This window comes from Passer domesticus, chromosome 27, assembly GCF_036417665.1.
Source record: "Passer domesticus isolate bPasDom1 chromosome 27, bPasDom1.hap1, whole genome shotgun sequence".
Classification (NCBI taxonomy): Eukaryota; Metazoa; Chordata; class Aves; order Passeriformes; family Passeridae; genus Passer; species Passer domesticus.
This window is the reverse complement of record NC_087500.1, coordinates 1,376,201-1,391,099: the sequence shown is the minus strand read 5'-3', so window position 1 is coordinate 1,391,099 and position 14,899 is coordinate 1,376,201. Positions and strand designations below refer to the sequence as shown.

The 14,899-nt window shown below is 70.0% G+C and overlaps 2 protein-coding genes across 2 annotated transcripts; one reads left to right on the top strand and one right to left on the bottom strand.

The window, feature by feature from the left end:
• The first annotated feature begins 611 nt into the window (after positions 1 to 611).
• Positions 612 to 8,922, top strand: FAM171A2 (family with sequence similarity 171 member A2). Its single transcript, XM_064399754.1, is given in 11 exon segments — positions 612 to 824; positions 3,290 to 3,517; positions 4,437 to 4,529; positions 4,690 to 4,848; positions 4,930 to 5,106; positions 5,484 to 5,600; positions 5,895 to 6,021; positions 6,681 to 7,023; positions 7,025 to 7,888; positions 7,890 to 7,954; positions 8,630 to 8,922. Coding segments are annotated over 11 exon segments (2,337 nt in total). The 5' UTR covers positions 612 to 715; the 3' UTR covers positions 8,685 to 8,922.
• Positions 8,923 to 8,964: 42 nt separating this feature from the next.
• GRN (granulin precursor) lies at positions 8,965 to 14,496 on the bottom strand. The gene is made up of 13 exons (XM_064399755.1): positions 14,346 to 14,496; positions 13,504 to 13,607; positions 13,364 to 13,435; positions 13,182 to 13,266; positions 12,994 to 13,097; positions 12,744 to 12,891; positions 12,559 to 12,665; positions 11,848 to 11,962; positions 11,670 to 11,767; positions 10,768 to 11,010; positions 9,813 to 10,055; positions 9,207 to 9,491; positions 8,965 to 9,139 (listed from the first exon to the last, which is right to left on the bottom strand). The coding sequence occupies exons 2-12, from the start codon at positions 13,591 to 13,593 to the stop codon at positions 9,324 to 9,326; spliced, it is 1,473 nt and encodes a 490-aa protein (XP_064255825.1). The 5' UTR covers positions 13,594 to 13,607; positions 14,346 to 14,496; the 3' UTR covers positions 8,965 to 9,139; positions 9,207 to 9,323.
• Between the last annotated feature and the right edge of the window lie 403 nt (positions 14,497 to 14,899).

Genomic DNA, 14,899 nt, shown 5'->3' with positions numbered 1-14,899 from the left:
CCAGGGTGGGACCGGGGGACTGGGGCCGTGCCAAGGGCCAGTCCGGACACGCCGCTGCGGTACCGGGGCTCGCCGCTGAGGCTCCAGGAGGTACCGTGAGTGGTCCTGGGACGCTGGTCCGGTACAGGGCCAGTCCCGGGATGACGGTGCCGGTACCATGTCCCCGTACCGGGGCTCGGAGAGGAGCCGGGAATGGGTCGGGGGAGGCCTGTGCGGTACCGGGGCAGTGCAGTGCGGCCGGTGCCAGTACCGGAGAGAGTCCTGCAGTGCCGAGTCCCGGTCCTGGTCTCGGGGCCGTGCCGGGGATGGGTACAGCGGGTCGGGATCGGTACCGGGCTTAGTGCCGGGGCTCGAGCAGTGTCAGAGGCGGGTCCGGGGGTCGGTGCCGATGTCGGGGGTGGGTCCTGAGATGCCGCTGCCGACACCAGGGTCAGTCCCGGGATGCCGGTGACCGTACCGAGTCCGGGCCCGGGAGGGGTCCCGGCTCTCGGGGCGCCGCAGGGGCGGTGCCGGCGGCCTGGGGCGGTGCCAGGGGCTGGTCTGGGGGTCTCGGGGCGGTGCCGGGGGTGGTCCCGGTGCCGGGGCGGTGCCGCTCCGGGGGTGGGCACTGGGCGGCCGTGCCCGGCGGCTCCGGCAGGTGGAGCCCGGTCCCCGCGGCGGGCGGGCGGACGGGCCGGGCGGGCCGGGCATGGCGGGGTAACGGCGCGGAGCCACCATGCGGCCCCGCCGCCTCCTGCCGCCGCTGCCGCCGCTGCCGGTGCTGCTGCTGCTGGCGGCCGCGGGCGGGCGGCGGGCGCGGGGCGCGGCGGAGCCGGGAGCGCACGGTGAGAGCGGCCTTTGTGTGCGGGGCGGGGGGCGCCGCCGGCAACACCCCCGCGCCCTCCCCGCCCGACCCCCGCGCCCACATCCCCCCCGCATCCCTCGGCCCCCACCCCCTGCCCCGCGCCACCCGACCCCTCCCAACGCCCCCGCTGCCCCACACCCCGCGCCCCGCGCCCGCATCCCCCGGCATCCTTTGAAGCCTGTCGCCCCCCCGCGCACCGCCCCCCGATCGATCCCGGCACCGGCCCCCCCATCCCCGCATGACCCCCGCCCCGACATCCCCCCGGCATCCCTTGGCTCCCTCAACCCCTCCGCAGCGCCGGCCCCCTCCCGACCCCCGCCCCGACACTCCCCGCACCCCAAAGCCCGGCCCCGCCCGCCCCCGCCCCGAATCCCCATCCCGACACCCCCATCCCCTCCCGGCCCCCCGCCTCCGACACCCCCATCTTTGCCCATCCCCCTTGTCCATCCGCCGTCCACCCCCGGCTGTGTCTGTCCGGCCGCACCCCCGTCTGTCCGTCTGTCCGTCTGTCTCCCTCTCCCCGGGCGGTTCTGGCCACCGGCAGGAAGAGGGTGAAAGGTGGGGGGCCTGGGCAGTGCCAGGGGGTGCAGCTGGTTGGGTGGGGGTCACGGACAGAGCTTGAGGGATCAGACGGTGGGGATGGTGCCAGACCTTGCGGTACAGGGTGGCGGGGGGGTCCCGATGGTGGGTGGGCATCACAAACCCGGGGTGAAGGAAGTTGGGTGGGGATCGTGGACAGAGCTTGGGGGTGCAGGAGGGTGGACGGGGGTCCTGAGCAGAGCTTGAGGGTGGCTGATGGTGGGTGGAGGTCCCAGGGCAGGGGGTGCATGATGGTGGGTGGGCAGGGAGTCCTGAGCAGCAGCCGGGGCAGGATGGTGGGGGGTGCATCCGGCAGACAGGGCGGGCCTTGGGGTCCCCGCGGTTCCCTGTGACCCCTCTTGCACCCCAAACCCTCCTGGCAGAGCCCCTATGCCAGGGTGAGGCATGCCCGGGGTGACAGGGGGGCTGTGGGGTCAGTGACCCCACCCCCGACCCGTCCTGTCTGTGCTGGCTCAGCTCCCCGCTGGCGTCACCGCTGCCCATCCCTGTCCCCGCGGGGTGACAGACGTGACAGGGCTCCTCACTGCCACCCCGGGGCCTGGCACCCCCGCCCTGCTCTCGGGACACTGGGGTCAGACTGGGTGGCACTGGGGAGCCAGCGAGCGGCCAGCGAGCCTCAGGTGGCCGCAGCACCCTCTGGGGACCCTTTGGTGGTGGCGGGGGGACAGAGAGTGGGGACGGGGCCATGCCTGTGCCTGTGTCCCCGCGCTGGGGGTGGCACCATGGCCCCCTCCCCGGCGCACACCGGCGTGGCCGTTGATGCCAGCTGTCCCCCGGCAGCTGCGGGAGGCCGCGGGGACATTCCTGCCCGCGGGTGCCGGCTGTCCCCGCCATGCGGGGGGACAGCCCCAGCCCCTCCATTCCTGAACCCGCCCCCCCCCCCCCCCCCCCCCCCCGTGCATCGCTGGAGCAGCTGCGCGAATCCCCCCCTTGCCCGTTGCCACATCTGGGCCGCATCTGGGCCGGGTCGGGGGGGGTGCCCGGTGGGGTGGGGGGTTCCGGGGGGCCGGGGCTGCGGGGGGCCCGGCGGCAGCCCTGGGGCGCGGGATGAAGGAGGTCGTTGCCTGGGTGACGGCGCCGGAGCCGGGACCGCTGCCAAGGGCTGCGGATCATGCGCAGGATGGCGCTGGCTCGGGGGGGCCGGGGGCACTCGGGGGTTTAGGGTCCCCCCTCCCTCGAGCCGGGCCCTGCAGCGGGGACCTGCCGGGGGGATCCCTCCCCCTGCTGCTGTGGGGCCTGCTGGGTTCGAGACCCCCTGACCTTGGGACAGGAGTGACAGGCACCTACCTGGGGGTGGCCTTTGGTGGGGGGGTTGAGAGTGACGTGACTGGGTGCACCCAGCTGGGTGGGCACGGCACCCTGGGGCCACGAGCCCCCTCAGGGGGGCACAGGGTGGGCACAGCAGTGATGCTCACACCCCCTCGGGACGGTGCCTGCTGCCTACTGGGGAGCACCTGTGACCTGCCAGGGTGGTGCCTGTGACCTGCTGGGTATGGTGGGCACTGGGATGGGTCCCACCACCTGCTGGGTGCAGGATGGTGGCTGTGATGGTGACCATGACCCCCTGGGATGGTGGCTGTACCCCCTGTGATGGTGGCTGTGCCCCTGTGATGGTGGCTGTGCTCCCTTGGATGGTGGCTGTGACCCCTGTGATGGTGGCTGTGACCCCTGGGATGGTGGCCGTGCCCCCCGGGACAGTGGCCGTGCCCCCCAGAAAACGGCGTCTGCCCCCCGGTTTGTGTCCCACCACCTGCTGGCACGGTGGCCGTGCCCGCTGGGTTAGTGGCTGTGACTCCCCGCACGCTGTCCCCGTGCCCACGCCGTGTCCCCGCCGTGTCCCCGCAGAGGTGCTGCTGCGGGTGCAGGTGTTCGAGAGCGGCACGCTGGCCCCGCTGCCGCAGGCGGCCCTGGACGTGCTGGGCGCCCGCAGCGCGCTGGCCGCGGGCAGCACGGACCACTCGGGCACCGCCGTCCTGCCCGTGCCCTACCGCCTGGGCTCCTGGCTGCTGGTCACCGCCGCACGCCGCGGATACGTCACCGCCTCTGTCCCCTGGCGCGTCACCAAACTGCCACGTGAGTCACCGGCACCGCCAGCCTTCCTGGGCGCTCTGGCTGGGGGTCCCCAATCCCTCACCGGGGTCTCTGAGTCTGTCAGGGGGGCACAATCCCTTCCTGAGGGGATTTGAGCCATGATGGGGGATTCCCAATCCCTTCCTGAAGGGTCTGATTGGAGGTCCTGAATTCCTAACTGGGGGCTCTGAGCCCTGGTGTGGGGTCCTTAGTCCCTTACTGGAACCTCAGTCCCTTCCTTGCAGGGGACCCCTAATAGGTTTCAGTGTAGGGGTCCCTTATAGAAGGGTGTTTGGGAGGGGTCAACCCCCTTGGGAGGGGACAACCATGTCCTCGTGGCCCCCAAGTCCCCCCATGGCATCCCATGGCATCCCATCCCATGGATCCCATCCCATCCCATCCCATCCCATCCCATCCCATCCCATCCCATCCCATCCCATCCCATCCCATCCCATCCCACCCCACCCCATCCCATGGATCCCATCCCAGGGCAGGGGAATTTGGGGGTGCCCCCTGGGATGCACTCCAGCCCTTCTCCCCAGGGCAGGGGGGACTGGGGGTGGCATCAGTGGCAGGGGTCACCTTGGGGAGGTGGGAATGGGGGTACAGGGATTGTGGGGTACAGGAAGGGGATGGGGGGTACTGGGATGAAGGAATACAAGGACAGGGATGGAGGGTGCGTGGATGGGGTTGTGGAGGGGGTGCCCCCCCCCTGCCCACTGCCTGTCCCCCCATTCCTCCTGTCCCTGCCCCGGATGCACCTCACCCCTTGCTGTGTCCCACTTCCCCACTCCTCCTCAGACCCCATCCCCCTCTCCCCATCAGTCCTCCCAATCCTGTGAGGAGTATTTTTGTGTGTGTATTTTTGGGGTCCAGGTGTGGGTACTTTGGGGTCCCCCATCGCCCCCTCTTCCCCTTGCAGTCTACGCCTCCATCAGCCTCTACCTGCTCCCGGAGCGCCCGGCCACGCTCATCCTCTACGAGGACCTGGTCCAGATCCTCCTGGGATCGCCAGGTGGGACACGGGGGTGGCCCTGGGTGACACCACCGCCCCTCTGGGTGACACCACCGCCGCCCTGGGTGACACCACCCACCCTGTGCCCCGGCCGAACCACGGGGATGGCGGTGGGTGACACCGCCACCCCCCGTGTGCTGCCACCCGCGTGTCCCCGCAGGTGGCCGTGGGCAGCCGTGGGCGCAGTTCCCCCGGCGGGCAGCGCGCCTGCCCCGCAGCTCCACGTACAGCCAGCTCGCCGCGTCGCTCACCGCCGCCTCCGGCCCCGGCCTGGCCCGCGCCTTCCCCGCCTTCCTCGGGGCCGAGCAGGACGGCAGCGGTACGGGGGGCACCGCGCAAGGGGGGTGGGGGCGCACCCTGGGTGGCCCCCCTTAGGGATGTCCCCGTCCTTGTCCCGCAGCCAATGGCACGTGGCTGGAGCTGGCGCCGGTGGCGGCTGTCAGCGTCCACCTGTTCACCGGCAACGGGACCGAGGTGCCGCTGGCCGGCCCCGTCCATCTGTCCGTCCCGCTGGCCCCCGACGCCGCGGCCGTGGTGGCCACCAGTGTGCCAGCCTGGAGGTTTGACCCCAAGAGCGGTGAGTGCTGGCTGGGGTGGCACAGGGGACACAGAGGGGACACAGCTCCTGCTGGGGGTGGCACAGGGGGACACAGCTCCTGCTGGGGGTGGCACAGGGGACACAGCTCTTGCTGGGGGAGACAGAGGGGACAGAGCTCCCGTTGAGGGGGGCAGAGGGGGACACAACTCTTGTTGAGGGGGATAGAGGGGACACAGCTCTTGTTGAGGGTGACAGAGGGGAACACAGCTGCTGCTGGGGGGGACACAGGGGACACAGCTGCAGCTGGGGGTGGCAGAGGGGACACAGCTCCTGTTGGGGGGTGCAGAGGGGACACAGCTGCTGCTGGGGGTGGTGGGGTGGTGAGGTGAGGGGTCTCAGCCTGCGGTGTCCTGCAGGGCTGTGGGTCCGGAACGGGACGGGGCTGATCCGGAAGGAAGGCCGGCAGCTGTACTGGACTTTTGTCTCCTCCCAGCTGGGATACTGGGCAGCAGCTCTGCCCTCCCCCAGCACGGGTAAGGTGACACCTGTGAGTGCCCTCCCAGCCGCTGTCCCTTGGCTCTGGGGACAGGCTGGCTGGGGAGGGGGTGGCAGCACCTTGGGGTGCTTCCCCTCTGACCCCCCTGTCCCAGGGCTGCCTGAGGGGCTGGGACCACCCTGGGTGCTCCTGGTGCCCCCCAGTCCCATGGTCCCCAGGGCTGTCCGGGCTGGGGGGACACTGCAGCCCCCTGGGGTGCTGTGCTGGGGGTTCCCTTTGCCCCCCAGGGAACTCTTGGGGGGGGCTGCCCCTCTGACCCTGCTGTCCCCAGGGCTGGTGGCGATGGCAGCGGGTGTGACGGACATCACCACCTACCACACCATCTTCCTCCTCACCATCCTGGGTGCCCTGGCCCTGCTCGTCCTCATCCTCCTCTGCCTCCTCATCTACTACTGCAGGTCAGCCCTGACCGCGGGGGGTGGGAACAGAACCCGACATTCCACGTGGGAATGGGGGTCAGCACCCCTGGGTGCCCCACAGCTGGGGGGGACCATTTCCTGGCACCCTATAACTGGTTATGGGGAGGGGGCATCATCCTCCTGGTACCCCTGGGTGCCCTTTATCTGCCTTTGGGAAGGGGGGCACCACCCCAAGGCACCCCCAAATGCCCTGGACCTGACTGTGGGGAAGGGGTACCACCCTCCTGGCACCCTTGAGTGCCCTGTAGCCATTCTGGGGGAGTCACCACCCCTTGGAACCCCAAAATGCCCTGTAGTTGGCTATGGGGAGGAGGCACCAGCCTGTGACACTTCTGGGTGCTCTTTATCTGGATTTAGGAGACAGTGATTGCTTTCCAGAACGGCTGGGTGTCCTGGAGCTGGTTTGGGAGGGGTGGCACACCACTCCCCAGCACCCTTGGGTGCCCTGTAACTGGATTTGGGGGGTGGCACACCACTCCCCAGCACCCTTGAGTGCCCTGTAACTGGATTTGGGGGGTGGCACACCACTCCCCAGCACCCCTGGGTGCCCTATAGCCCCCTCCTCGAGCTCCTTCCAGCGGGCGCGGGAGGGGAGAGCAGGGGGACCCCATTCCCCACGAGCCCCCGCGTCCCCGCAGGCGGCGCTGCCTGAAGCCGCGGGCTCAGCACCGCAAGCTGCCGCTGCCGGGGCCGCTGGACGCGGCGCGCCGGGACCAGGCCACCTCGGTGTCCCAGCTGGACCTCCTGTGCGGGGGCAGCCACCTGGAGACCGCCTCGTCGGGGGGCGACACCGACCTGCCCACCCCCAGCCTGCCCCCCTCGGCCCGCGAGCTGCCCCCCGCCCGGCCGGACTTCTTCCAGCCGCCGGCCCCGGCCCCGCTCCGCGCCGGCCTGCGGCCCCCGGCGGCCACGCTGGCCCCGCGCCGCCGCCCGCCGCCCGCACACGAGGACTACGGGCGCCCGGGCGAAGCCTTCGGCCTCCGGGCCGCCCGCTCGGTGGACGGGCTGCAGCCGCCCGACGAGCACCCCCGGGCTGCCCCCGCCTTCGGCCCGCGGCCGCCCTCGCCCTCGTTCTCCCCGGTACGGGCCGCAGCCCGGCGAGCACCCGCTGCCCGAGCCGCCGCCGCGGCCGCCCTCGCTGGCCCCGCCCGGGCCGCTGCTGCTCTGCGGGCCCCTGGACCGCGGCGGGGGCCCCGAGGATGTGTACCGGGGGGTGATGCCCACCCTGCTCATCCCCGCCCGCTACATGCGCCTGGCCCCCGGCGAGCCCGAGGGTCCCCCCGAAGCCGATGGGGGTCCCGGTTCGACGGCGGCCGCGGCCGCGCCGCCGCCCCCGCCCTCCTCCGGGCAGCCCTTCGAGGAAGGGGAAAACTGGGGCGGGGCTCGTGCCCCCCAACCGGTGAGCGGCTCGGTGGCCATCCCGGTGCTGCTGGACGGGTCGGCGGTGGCCCAGCTCAACGGGGAGCTGCAGGCGCTGGCCGGGCAGCAGCTCCTGGAACTGGGGGGGCCGCCACCCCCGAGAGCCTGGTTCGTGTCCCTGGACGGGCGCTCCTCCCAGGTTCGGCACTCCTACATCGACCTGCAGGGCAGCGAGAGGGGCCCCGGCCCCGCGCCCCCTCCCCGCCTTCCCCGGGCCGCCGGAGGCGGGGAGGAGGACGGGGGGCCCCGGCCCCCGCTGCCCGCAGCCTCCCCCGAGGACAGCTCGCTCGCCCCCTTGCTGGAAGCGGGCAGCGGGGGGCGGCGAGGGGGCGGCAGCGGGCGCAGCAGCGCCAGCGAAGCCCCCCGAGACTCCCTGACCAGCCCCGAGGAGGAGGCGCTGGCCGAGGCGGGCGACGGGGGCGACGAGGGGGGGCGACCGCAAGAGCCCCTGGCAGAAGCGGGAGGAGCGGCCTCTGATGGTCTTCAATGTCAAGTGAGTGTGGGGAGGCCGAGGCCCTGGTCCGGGGTGGGGGGCAAGTCCCAGGGGGTGCTGGGATGGGGACACCGCTGCTGTCACCCGTCTCAGCCCACCACTGTCCTGCCCACCACCGCCTCCTCCTGCCACCGTCCTCTGTCATCGCTGTCCCATCGTTGTGCCATCCCACTGCCATCTCACCCCAGCACCATCCCACCCGCCATCCTGCCCCATCCCACCACAGTCCCACACAGCCATCATCTCCTCCCACTGCTGTCATCCCCGTGCCACTCTCCCACGGCCCTGTCCTGTCTGTCACTGTCCCATCCTATCCTGCCATGCCATCCCACCACCTTCTTCACCATCCTGCCTTGTCACTGTCCTCCCCCACCACCGTCCCAGCCCACCACCGTCCTCTCCTGCCACTGTCATGTCCCACCACTGTCCCAGCCCACCACAATCCCATCCCACCACCATGGTCCCTTCCTGCCAGGGGAAGGACCAGAGTGACCACACCCAGGCCACCGTGGCCCCCACCCTGTGCCACCAGGCTCTGTCACACGGGATCCTGCTGCCCCATTCCCTCTGTGTCCCACCCAACACCACCCTCCGCCTCCCTGTCTCTTGGGGGTGGGAAGTGCATGCTCCATGTTCCCCCACTCCTGAGCCATGTCCCCTTTTGTATCCCTGCAGGACAGGGGGGGCTGGCACTGCCCCCCGAGCCAGCGGTGCCTCCAAGCTGCCATAGGAGCCGGGGGGCCCTGTCCCCCCACCCTCATCCCCCTTTGGATTTTAACTCGTGTTTCTAAACGTTTTCTACGTGGTGAGGATGAAGAGGGGTCATTGGGGCCAGGCTGGCAGTGGGGGGGCCATGGGGACCCTCTGGGTGCCAGGCTGGGCAGGGAGCTGCTGCCTGCACCTGCCTGCACGTCCTGCCCGCTCCTTAGAGGCATTAATATATTAAACACACAAAATCCCCCCTCCTCCGCCTCCTGCCTCAGCTTCCCCCCCTCGCCAGGAGCCATGGGTAGCATTTCTCCTAGAAACCGTTTATTGGGGTGGTGGCATTCCCGGGGGGTGGCGGTGGTGGTGTCCCCAGTGCCATCAGAGCAGGTCCCAGCGCTGGGGGCTGCACCCCCAGCCCCCCCTGGTGCAGCGGGACCCCGCGGGGCAGCAGTGGCGGCCGTCGGAGCAGCAGGAGCCCTGCAGAGACAGACAGAGTGAGGGGGGGTAATGCCACCCCCACCCCCCCCGGTGTCCCCCCACTCACCTGGGCGAAGGGGCAGCACCCCCAGGAGCCTCCCCGGGCCTGGCAGCACTGCTGGCCCCCGTGGCAGGAGCCAGTGGCACCACAGGGCACGAGGCCACCCAGGTGGGTGCCAGCAGCTCACAGTGGGGCAGAGGGGGCCTGGTGGGGAGCAGAGGGGGTCTGGCGGGGGGCTGAGGGGGTTGGCAGCAGCGGGGTGGGCGCCAGCAGCTTCTCACAGCTCTCGGTGGCCACGTTGCAGGTGTAGCCCCGGGGACAGCAGTGCTTGTGGTCCCCGCAGCAAACGGCCTGGGGGGGACACAGGGTGGCGTCAGTGGGGTGACACTGGGGGTGTCTGGGGGACACAGGGGTCCGGGTGCCAGGGACAGAGGTACGTCAGGTGTCCCCAGCAGAGACCCAGGGACTGTGCCAAACCCTGTCCCCAAGGTGCCCAGAGCCTCCATGGAGGGACCAGTGACAAATGTGGGAGTGTCCCATGTCTCTGCCCCTCCCAGCTCTGCTTGTCCCCAAAGGGCCATCCCTACAGTCACGCTCTGTCCCAACCCCCTCCAGTCCATTCCCAAATCCTCATTCCCTGGGACAACACCCCACCCCAGGGACTCCCCCCACCTGCTCGAGGGGGCAGCACCCCCAGGTGCCCAGGCTCAGCCGGCAGCACGTGCTCCCATCAGGACAGCTCGTCTTCTCATCACATTTGACGTTCCCCGATGTCACCTGTCCCCCCCGGGGCAGCGCTGGGGTCTTGCTAACCCAGGGCTGGCGGGTGGCCCCCCCCTGCAGGCAGCTGCCCCCCTCGGGGTCGCAGGTGTAGCCCTGGGGGCAGCAGTGCACGAGGTCGGGGCAGCAGACGGCCTGGGGGGCAAAGAGTGGGGGCTGAGCACAGGGGACCCCCAGCAACACAGCTGGGGACCTTCAGAGGACAAGTGCCCTCCTGCCTGTTCCTGCCCTCCCCTGCTCCGTGTCCCCCCAGCCCCAGCCTGGCTCCCTCCTCGCTTTGAGGGGGGCACATATGGGGATCCTCTGGTGACGCTTCTGCCCCTCCATGAGACACATGGATGGATGTCCCTGAGCACCCCAGTGGCCTTGTGTGCTTCCATCACCTCCCGCCCCCAGAGTCCCAAACTGGTCCCAGTTAGCAGAGGGGGTCTGACTGGGGTTGGGGGCCAGCAAAGGGGCCCTGTGTCCCATGGGGACATGAGGGGTTTGGAGCCCACCCTGTCCTTCTTGGAGGACAAGGGACATCTGCTCTCATCCTTCAAGCAACAAAGGGGGACATCTGGCCTTGACCCTCCTGGGGAGAAGGTAACACTGGCCTTTGTCCCCTTGGGGCACAGGAGACCCCCCAGCCCATGGGGCTGCTCAGGGGACAGCTGCTCACTGTGCCCTGTGAACGTTCCCATGTCCCCAGACAGGTGCTCCACTCGGGGTCCCTTGAGCCATGTCCCCCCCTCCAAGGACACCCCAGGATCCCCTGGAATCTCTGCTCAGTCCAGGACCCCCCACTCCCCTGGGTGCACCCCCCAGCTCACACAGCCATGGACCCCCATGGGCAGAGCCCCCACACCTGCTCGAAGGGGCAGCACCCCCAGGTGCCCAGGCTCAGCCGGCAGCACGTGCTCCCGTCAGGACAGCTCGTCTTCTCATCACATTGGACGTTCCCCGATGTCACCTGTCCCCCCCGGGGCAGCGCTGGGGTCTTGCTAACCCAGGGCTGGCGGGTGCCCCCCCCCTGCAGGCAGCTGCCCCCCTCGGGGTCGCAGGTGTAGCCCTGGGGGCAGCAGTGCACGTGGTCGGGGCAGCAGACAGCCTGGGGGGCAAAGAGGGGGGGCTGAGCACAGGGGACCCCCAAGGGACTGCCAGCTCCAGAGAAGGGGGGGCAAACGTGTCCCCTCCTGCCCATTCCTGCCATCCCCAGTCCCTGCCCCAGCAGTGAGGAGGGGGGGATACAGGGGGCCCCTCATCACTGCTGACCCCCCCTCAGTGGGACTCAGGAAGGTCCCCAAGGATCCTGGTGGCCTCATGTCCCTTCACCACCTCCTGCCACTGGAGCCCCAAACTGGTCCCAGTCAGCACAGGGGGCTTGACTGGGGGATGTCAAAGTGACTCAGTGTCACCCTTCTTCATGGGACATCAGGGAATGGGAGCCCTCCTGGGGGACAGGGGACATCTCCCAGTTCTGGAGGGACACAGGGGAACCCATCCTTGTCCCTCCCCAGGCGGACAGGGGACATCAAACCTTGTCCTGGGCAAGTTCAGGGAACTCCCACCCTTGTCCTTCTCAGTGGAAGAGGACACAGCTGCCCTCATCCCATCCAGGGGACAGAGGACATGAGCCCTCATCCCACCCAGGGGGACAGAGGACATGTGTCCTCATCTCACCCAGGGGGACAGAGGACATGTGTCCTCATCCCACCCAGCGGGACAGAGGACATCTGCGTGTCCTGGGGGCACAGGGGACCCCTGTACCTGCTCGAGGGGGCAGCACCCCCAGGCCCCAGAGCTGAGCCTGCAGCACGTGTTCCCATCGGGACAGCTCGTCTCCTCATCACACTTGACGTCACCAGCTGGGGACAGGTGACAGTCAGGGGTGGTGTCCCCTCCCCGGGACAGGACAGGGGGTGGTTGCTCCCTGGGGGGGCCTTACCTGTGGGCAGTGCTGCCAGGGGGGCAGAGCCCCCCAGGGAGGTGCAGGTGGAGTGGATCAGGTCACAGGTGGTGCCCTGGGGACAGCAGTGCTGCCCGTCACTGCAGCACACGGCCTGGGGGAGACACAGCATGACAAGGACCCTGGGATGGGGACAGGGGGCACAGCATAGGGGACATGGCATGGAGGTGCCCTTGGGACAGCAGTGCTGTCCATCACTGCAGGACATGGCCTGGGGGGAGACAAATGGGGGGACAGGGACCCTGGGGACAAAGACAGGGTGTGCTTAGCACGGGGGGCAGTGCGGGGTGCCTGGTGGGGGACATGGCACAGGTGGGGTGCCCAGGGCCCAGCATCCACCACAGGATGCCCAGCAAGGCGTGTCGGGTGTGGGGTGATAGGGACAAGGTGCCCAAAATAGGGTGCCTGGCATCACTGTGGGGTGCTTGGAATTGGGGTGCCTGCATGGACTGGTACGGGGCGAGTGGTGTGTGCTGGGGTGGGGGGTGCTGGACTGGAGTGCCCAGTGAGGGGTGGCTGCCTTGGGGTGCCTGGCACAGGGGTGCCTGGGGGAGGCTGGCCAGGATTTGGGTGCCTGGCAGGGGGTGCTTGGTTTGGGGTGTTCAGTGGGGGGTGGCGGGTTTGGGGTGCTGGGCACAGGTTTGGCACAGCCGCCCATCCCAGGGTGCCCAGGGCTGTGCCAGCACTCACGTTCTGCAGGGGACAGCAGCCGTACTGCGTTGGGGACAGCTGGCAGCAGGTGGCCCCGTCGGGACACGCCGAGCGGCCATCGGGACACAGCACCTGGCGCAGCGCCACTGAGGGGACACACGGTGTCACCGCGTCCCCTCCGAGGGCACGGCACAGCGAGGGCACCCCCAGGGCACCCCCCTTACCTGGGGCGGGGGGGTGGCGCTTCCAGGCGGGGAAGGCTGTGCCCAGGGGGACGTCGGTGTCACCGGCGGGGGACACACAGCGCCCGCGGGTCAGGTCACAGACGGTGGCGTGGGGACAGCAGTGCACCTTGTCAGCGCAGCACGAGGCCTGCGGGTGCCAGCCGTGCTCGTCACAGCGATGGCCGTGCCAGTCACAGCGATGGCCGTGCCAGGTGCCCCCTCAGTGTCCCCGTGTCCCCACAGCCCGTACCTGGGGCATGGGGCAGCACCCCCAGGCGCCGCTGCTCGTCACACAGCACGTGGCATCGTCAGGACACTCGGACTGGCCGTCAGGACAGGGCACAGCACGGGGGGCTGTGGAGACAGGTGACAGCCCCGTGTCCATCCCGTCCCCTCGAGGCCCGCCCTGCCCCCCGGCCACTCCCCGTGTCTCCATACCCAGGTCTGTGACACAGGACTCCCCATCAGAGCTGCAGTGGGACCCGCGGGGACAGCAGCGGTGGCCCCCGGCGCAGGGGACACTCTGGGGACAGAGAAGGGAGAGGGAGGGCAGGGGGGTCAGGGAGTGCCCCCCAAATGGCAGGGACAGGGGGGAAACTGAGGCACAGGGGAGGGCTCACCTCTGGCAGCTGGCAGCTGGCAGGGCAGGATGAGCTGTCCTGGCACCCCACTGCACCGCGGGCAGGCAGGGCCTGGGGGCACAGGGGGGGTTACATCCCCTGCTGAGGCCCCCCCGACCCCCCAAAGCCCGCACACTCACCGGGGTGACGGGGCAGGGTCCCCCTTGGGGACAGGGCAGCTGGGCCCCTGCGCTGGCCAGGGCCACCCACAGCAGCAGGAGGGTCCTCATGGCTCCGGGGGCACCTGCGGGACCCCCCCGAACCCCCGGCCTCAGTTTCCCTTCTCATTGAGTGGGCAAACGGCTCTTCCCCCCAAATCTCACTTCTTCTTTCAGCCGTGTGTTGGGAAAGTCCCAGCCCCACCCCCTCCAGCCAGGGGTGCTGGGGGGCACCTCAGGGTGCTGGGGGTACCCACAGACAGCGGGGGGGCCCTGCGGTGCGTGGCACCCCAACCGCACCCCGATAACATCTCCCCGCGGCACCAGACGGGCACCCCCGCCCCATCCCACAATCACTGTCACTGTCACTTCCCTTCCCCGCTGGGGACGCACAGGGCGGTCACAGGGCTTGTGTCCCATGGGGGGGGTCAGGGGGGACCCTGGTGTCACTGCACCCCCACCCCTGCGACCCCCCAGGGCAGCGCTGGGTGACGCCGACATCCCCCAGACCCAGTGCTCCCAGTGCTCCCAGGACTCCCAGTGCTCCCAGTATCCCCAGTGCTCCCAGGACTCCCAGCACCCCCACTGCCCTCAGTGCTCTCCCAGTACTCCCAGTGCTCTCCCGGTACTCCCAGTACCCACAGTGTTTCCAGAGCCCAAGTGTTCCCAGTGTTCCCAGTACGCCTCCCATTAGGGACTCCCAGTACTCCCGCTGTTCTCCCGTGACTCCCAGGACCCCCCGGGGAACCCCAGTGTCGCCCCATGACTCTCAGCGTCTCCCAGTTCCTCCCTTAAGTCCCAGTTCCTCCCAAAGCTCCCAGCACCTCCCAGTCGTCCGTATGACTCCCAGTGGCCCCCGTGACTCCCGGTTCCTCCGGCGTCTCCCAGTGGCCCCCGTGACTGCCGGTTCCTCCTGGCAGCTCCCAGTGCTCCCAGCACCTCCCGGCGGTGCCCGCGTCCCCCCGCGCTCCCAGTACCCACCAGCGCTCCCAGTTCCCTCTCCCGGTCCCGGCCGCAAGCCGCCCCCCAACCCCTGGCCGCAAGCCCCGCCCCCACTTCCCATTGGCCGCCCGCCGCGCCCGCCGCGCTGCCATTGGCCAGCCAGGGGTGAGGGGGCGGGCACACCGACCGCCTCACCCCCGTCACGTGACTGACGGGCACTGACCACAACCCCCCCACTCCCCCCGGGGCTGAGGGGGGCGAGAGCGGGAGGGGGTCGGGGCACAGGGAGCCCTCAGAGTGCCCTGCCCCAGGGGAGACACATACGGGGCACAGGGAGCCCTCAGACCGGGCACAGGGAGCCCTCAGAGCGCCCTGCCCGAGGAGAGACACATACGGGGCACAGGGAGCCCTCAGACCGGGCACAGGGAGCCCTCAG

Excerpts from the sequence above, each read along its gene's own strand:
- GRN (XM_064399755.1), bottom strand. The coding sequence starts at position 13,593 with ATGAGGACCCTCCTGCTGCTGTGGGTGGCCCTGGCCAGCGCAGGGGCC. Across the intron at positions 13,436-13,503 it reads GACCCTGCCCCGTCACCCCG|GCCCTGCCTGCCCGCGGTGC; the intron begins GTGAGTGTGCGG and ends CTGTGCCCCCAG. Across the intron at positions 13,098-13,181 it reads GTCCTGTGTCACAGACCTGG|CCCCCCGTGCTGTGCCCTGT; the intron begins GTATGGAGACAC and ends CTGTCTCCACAG.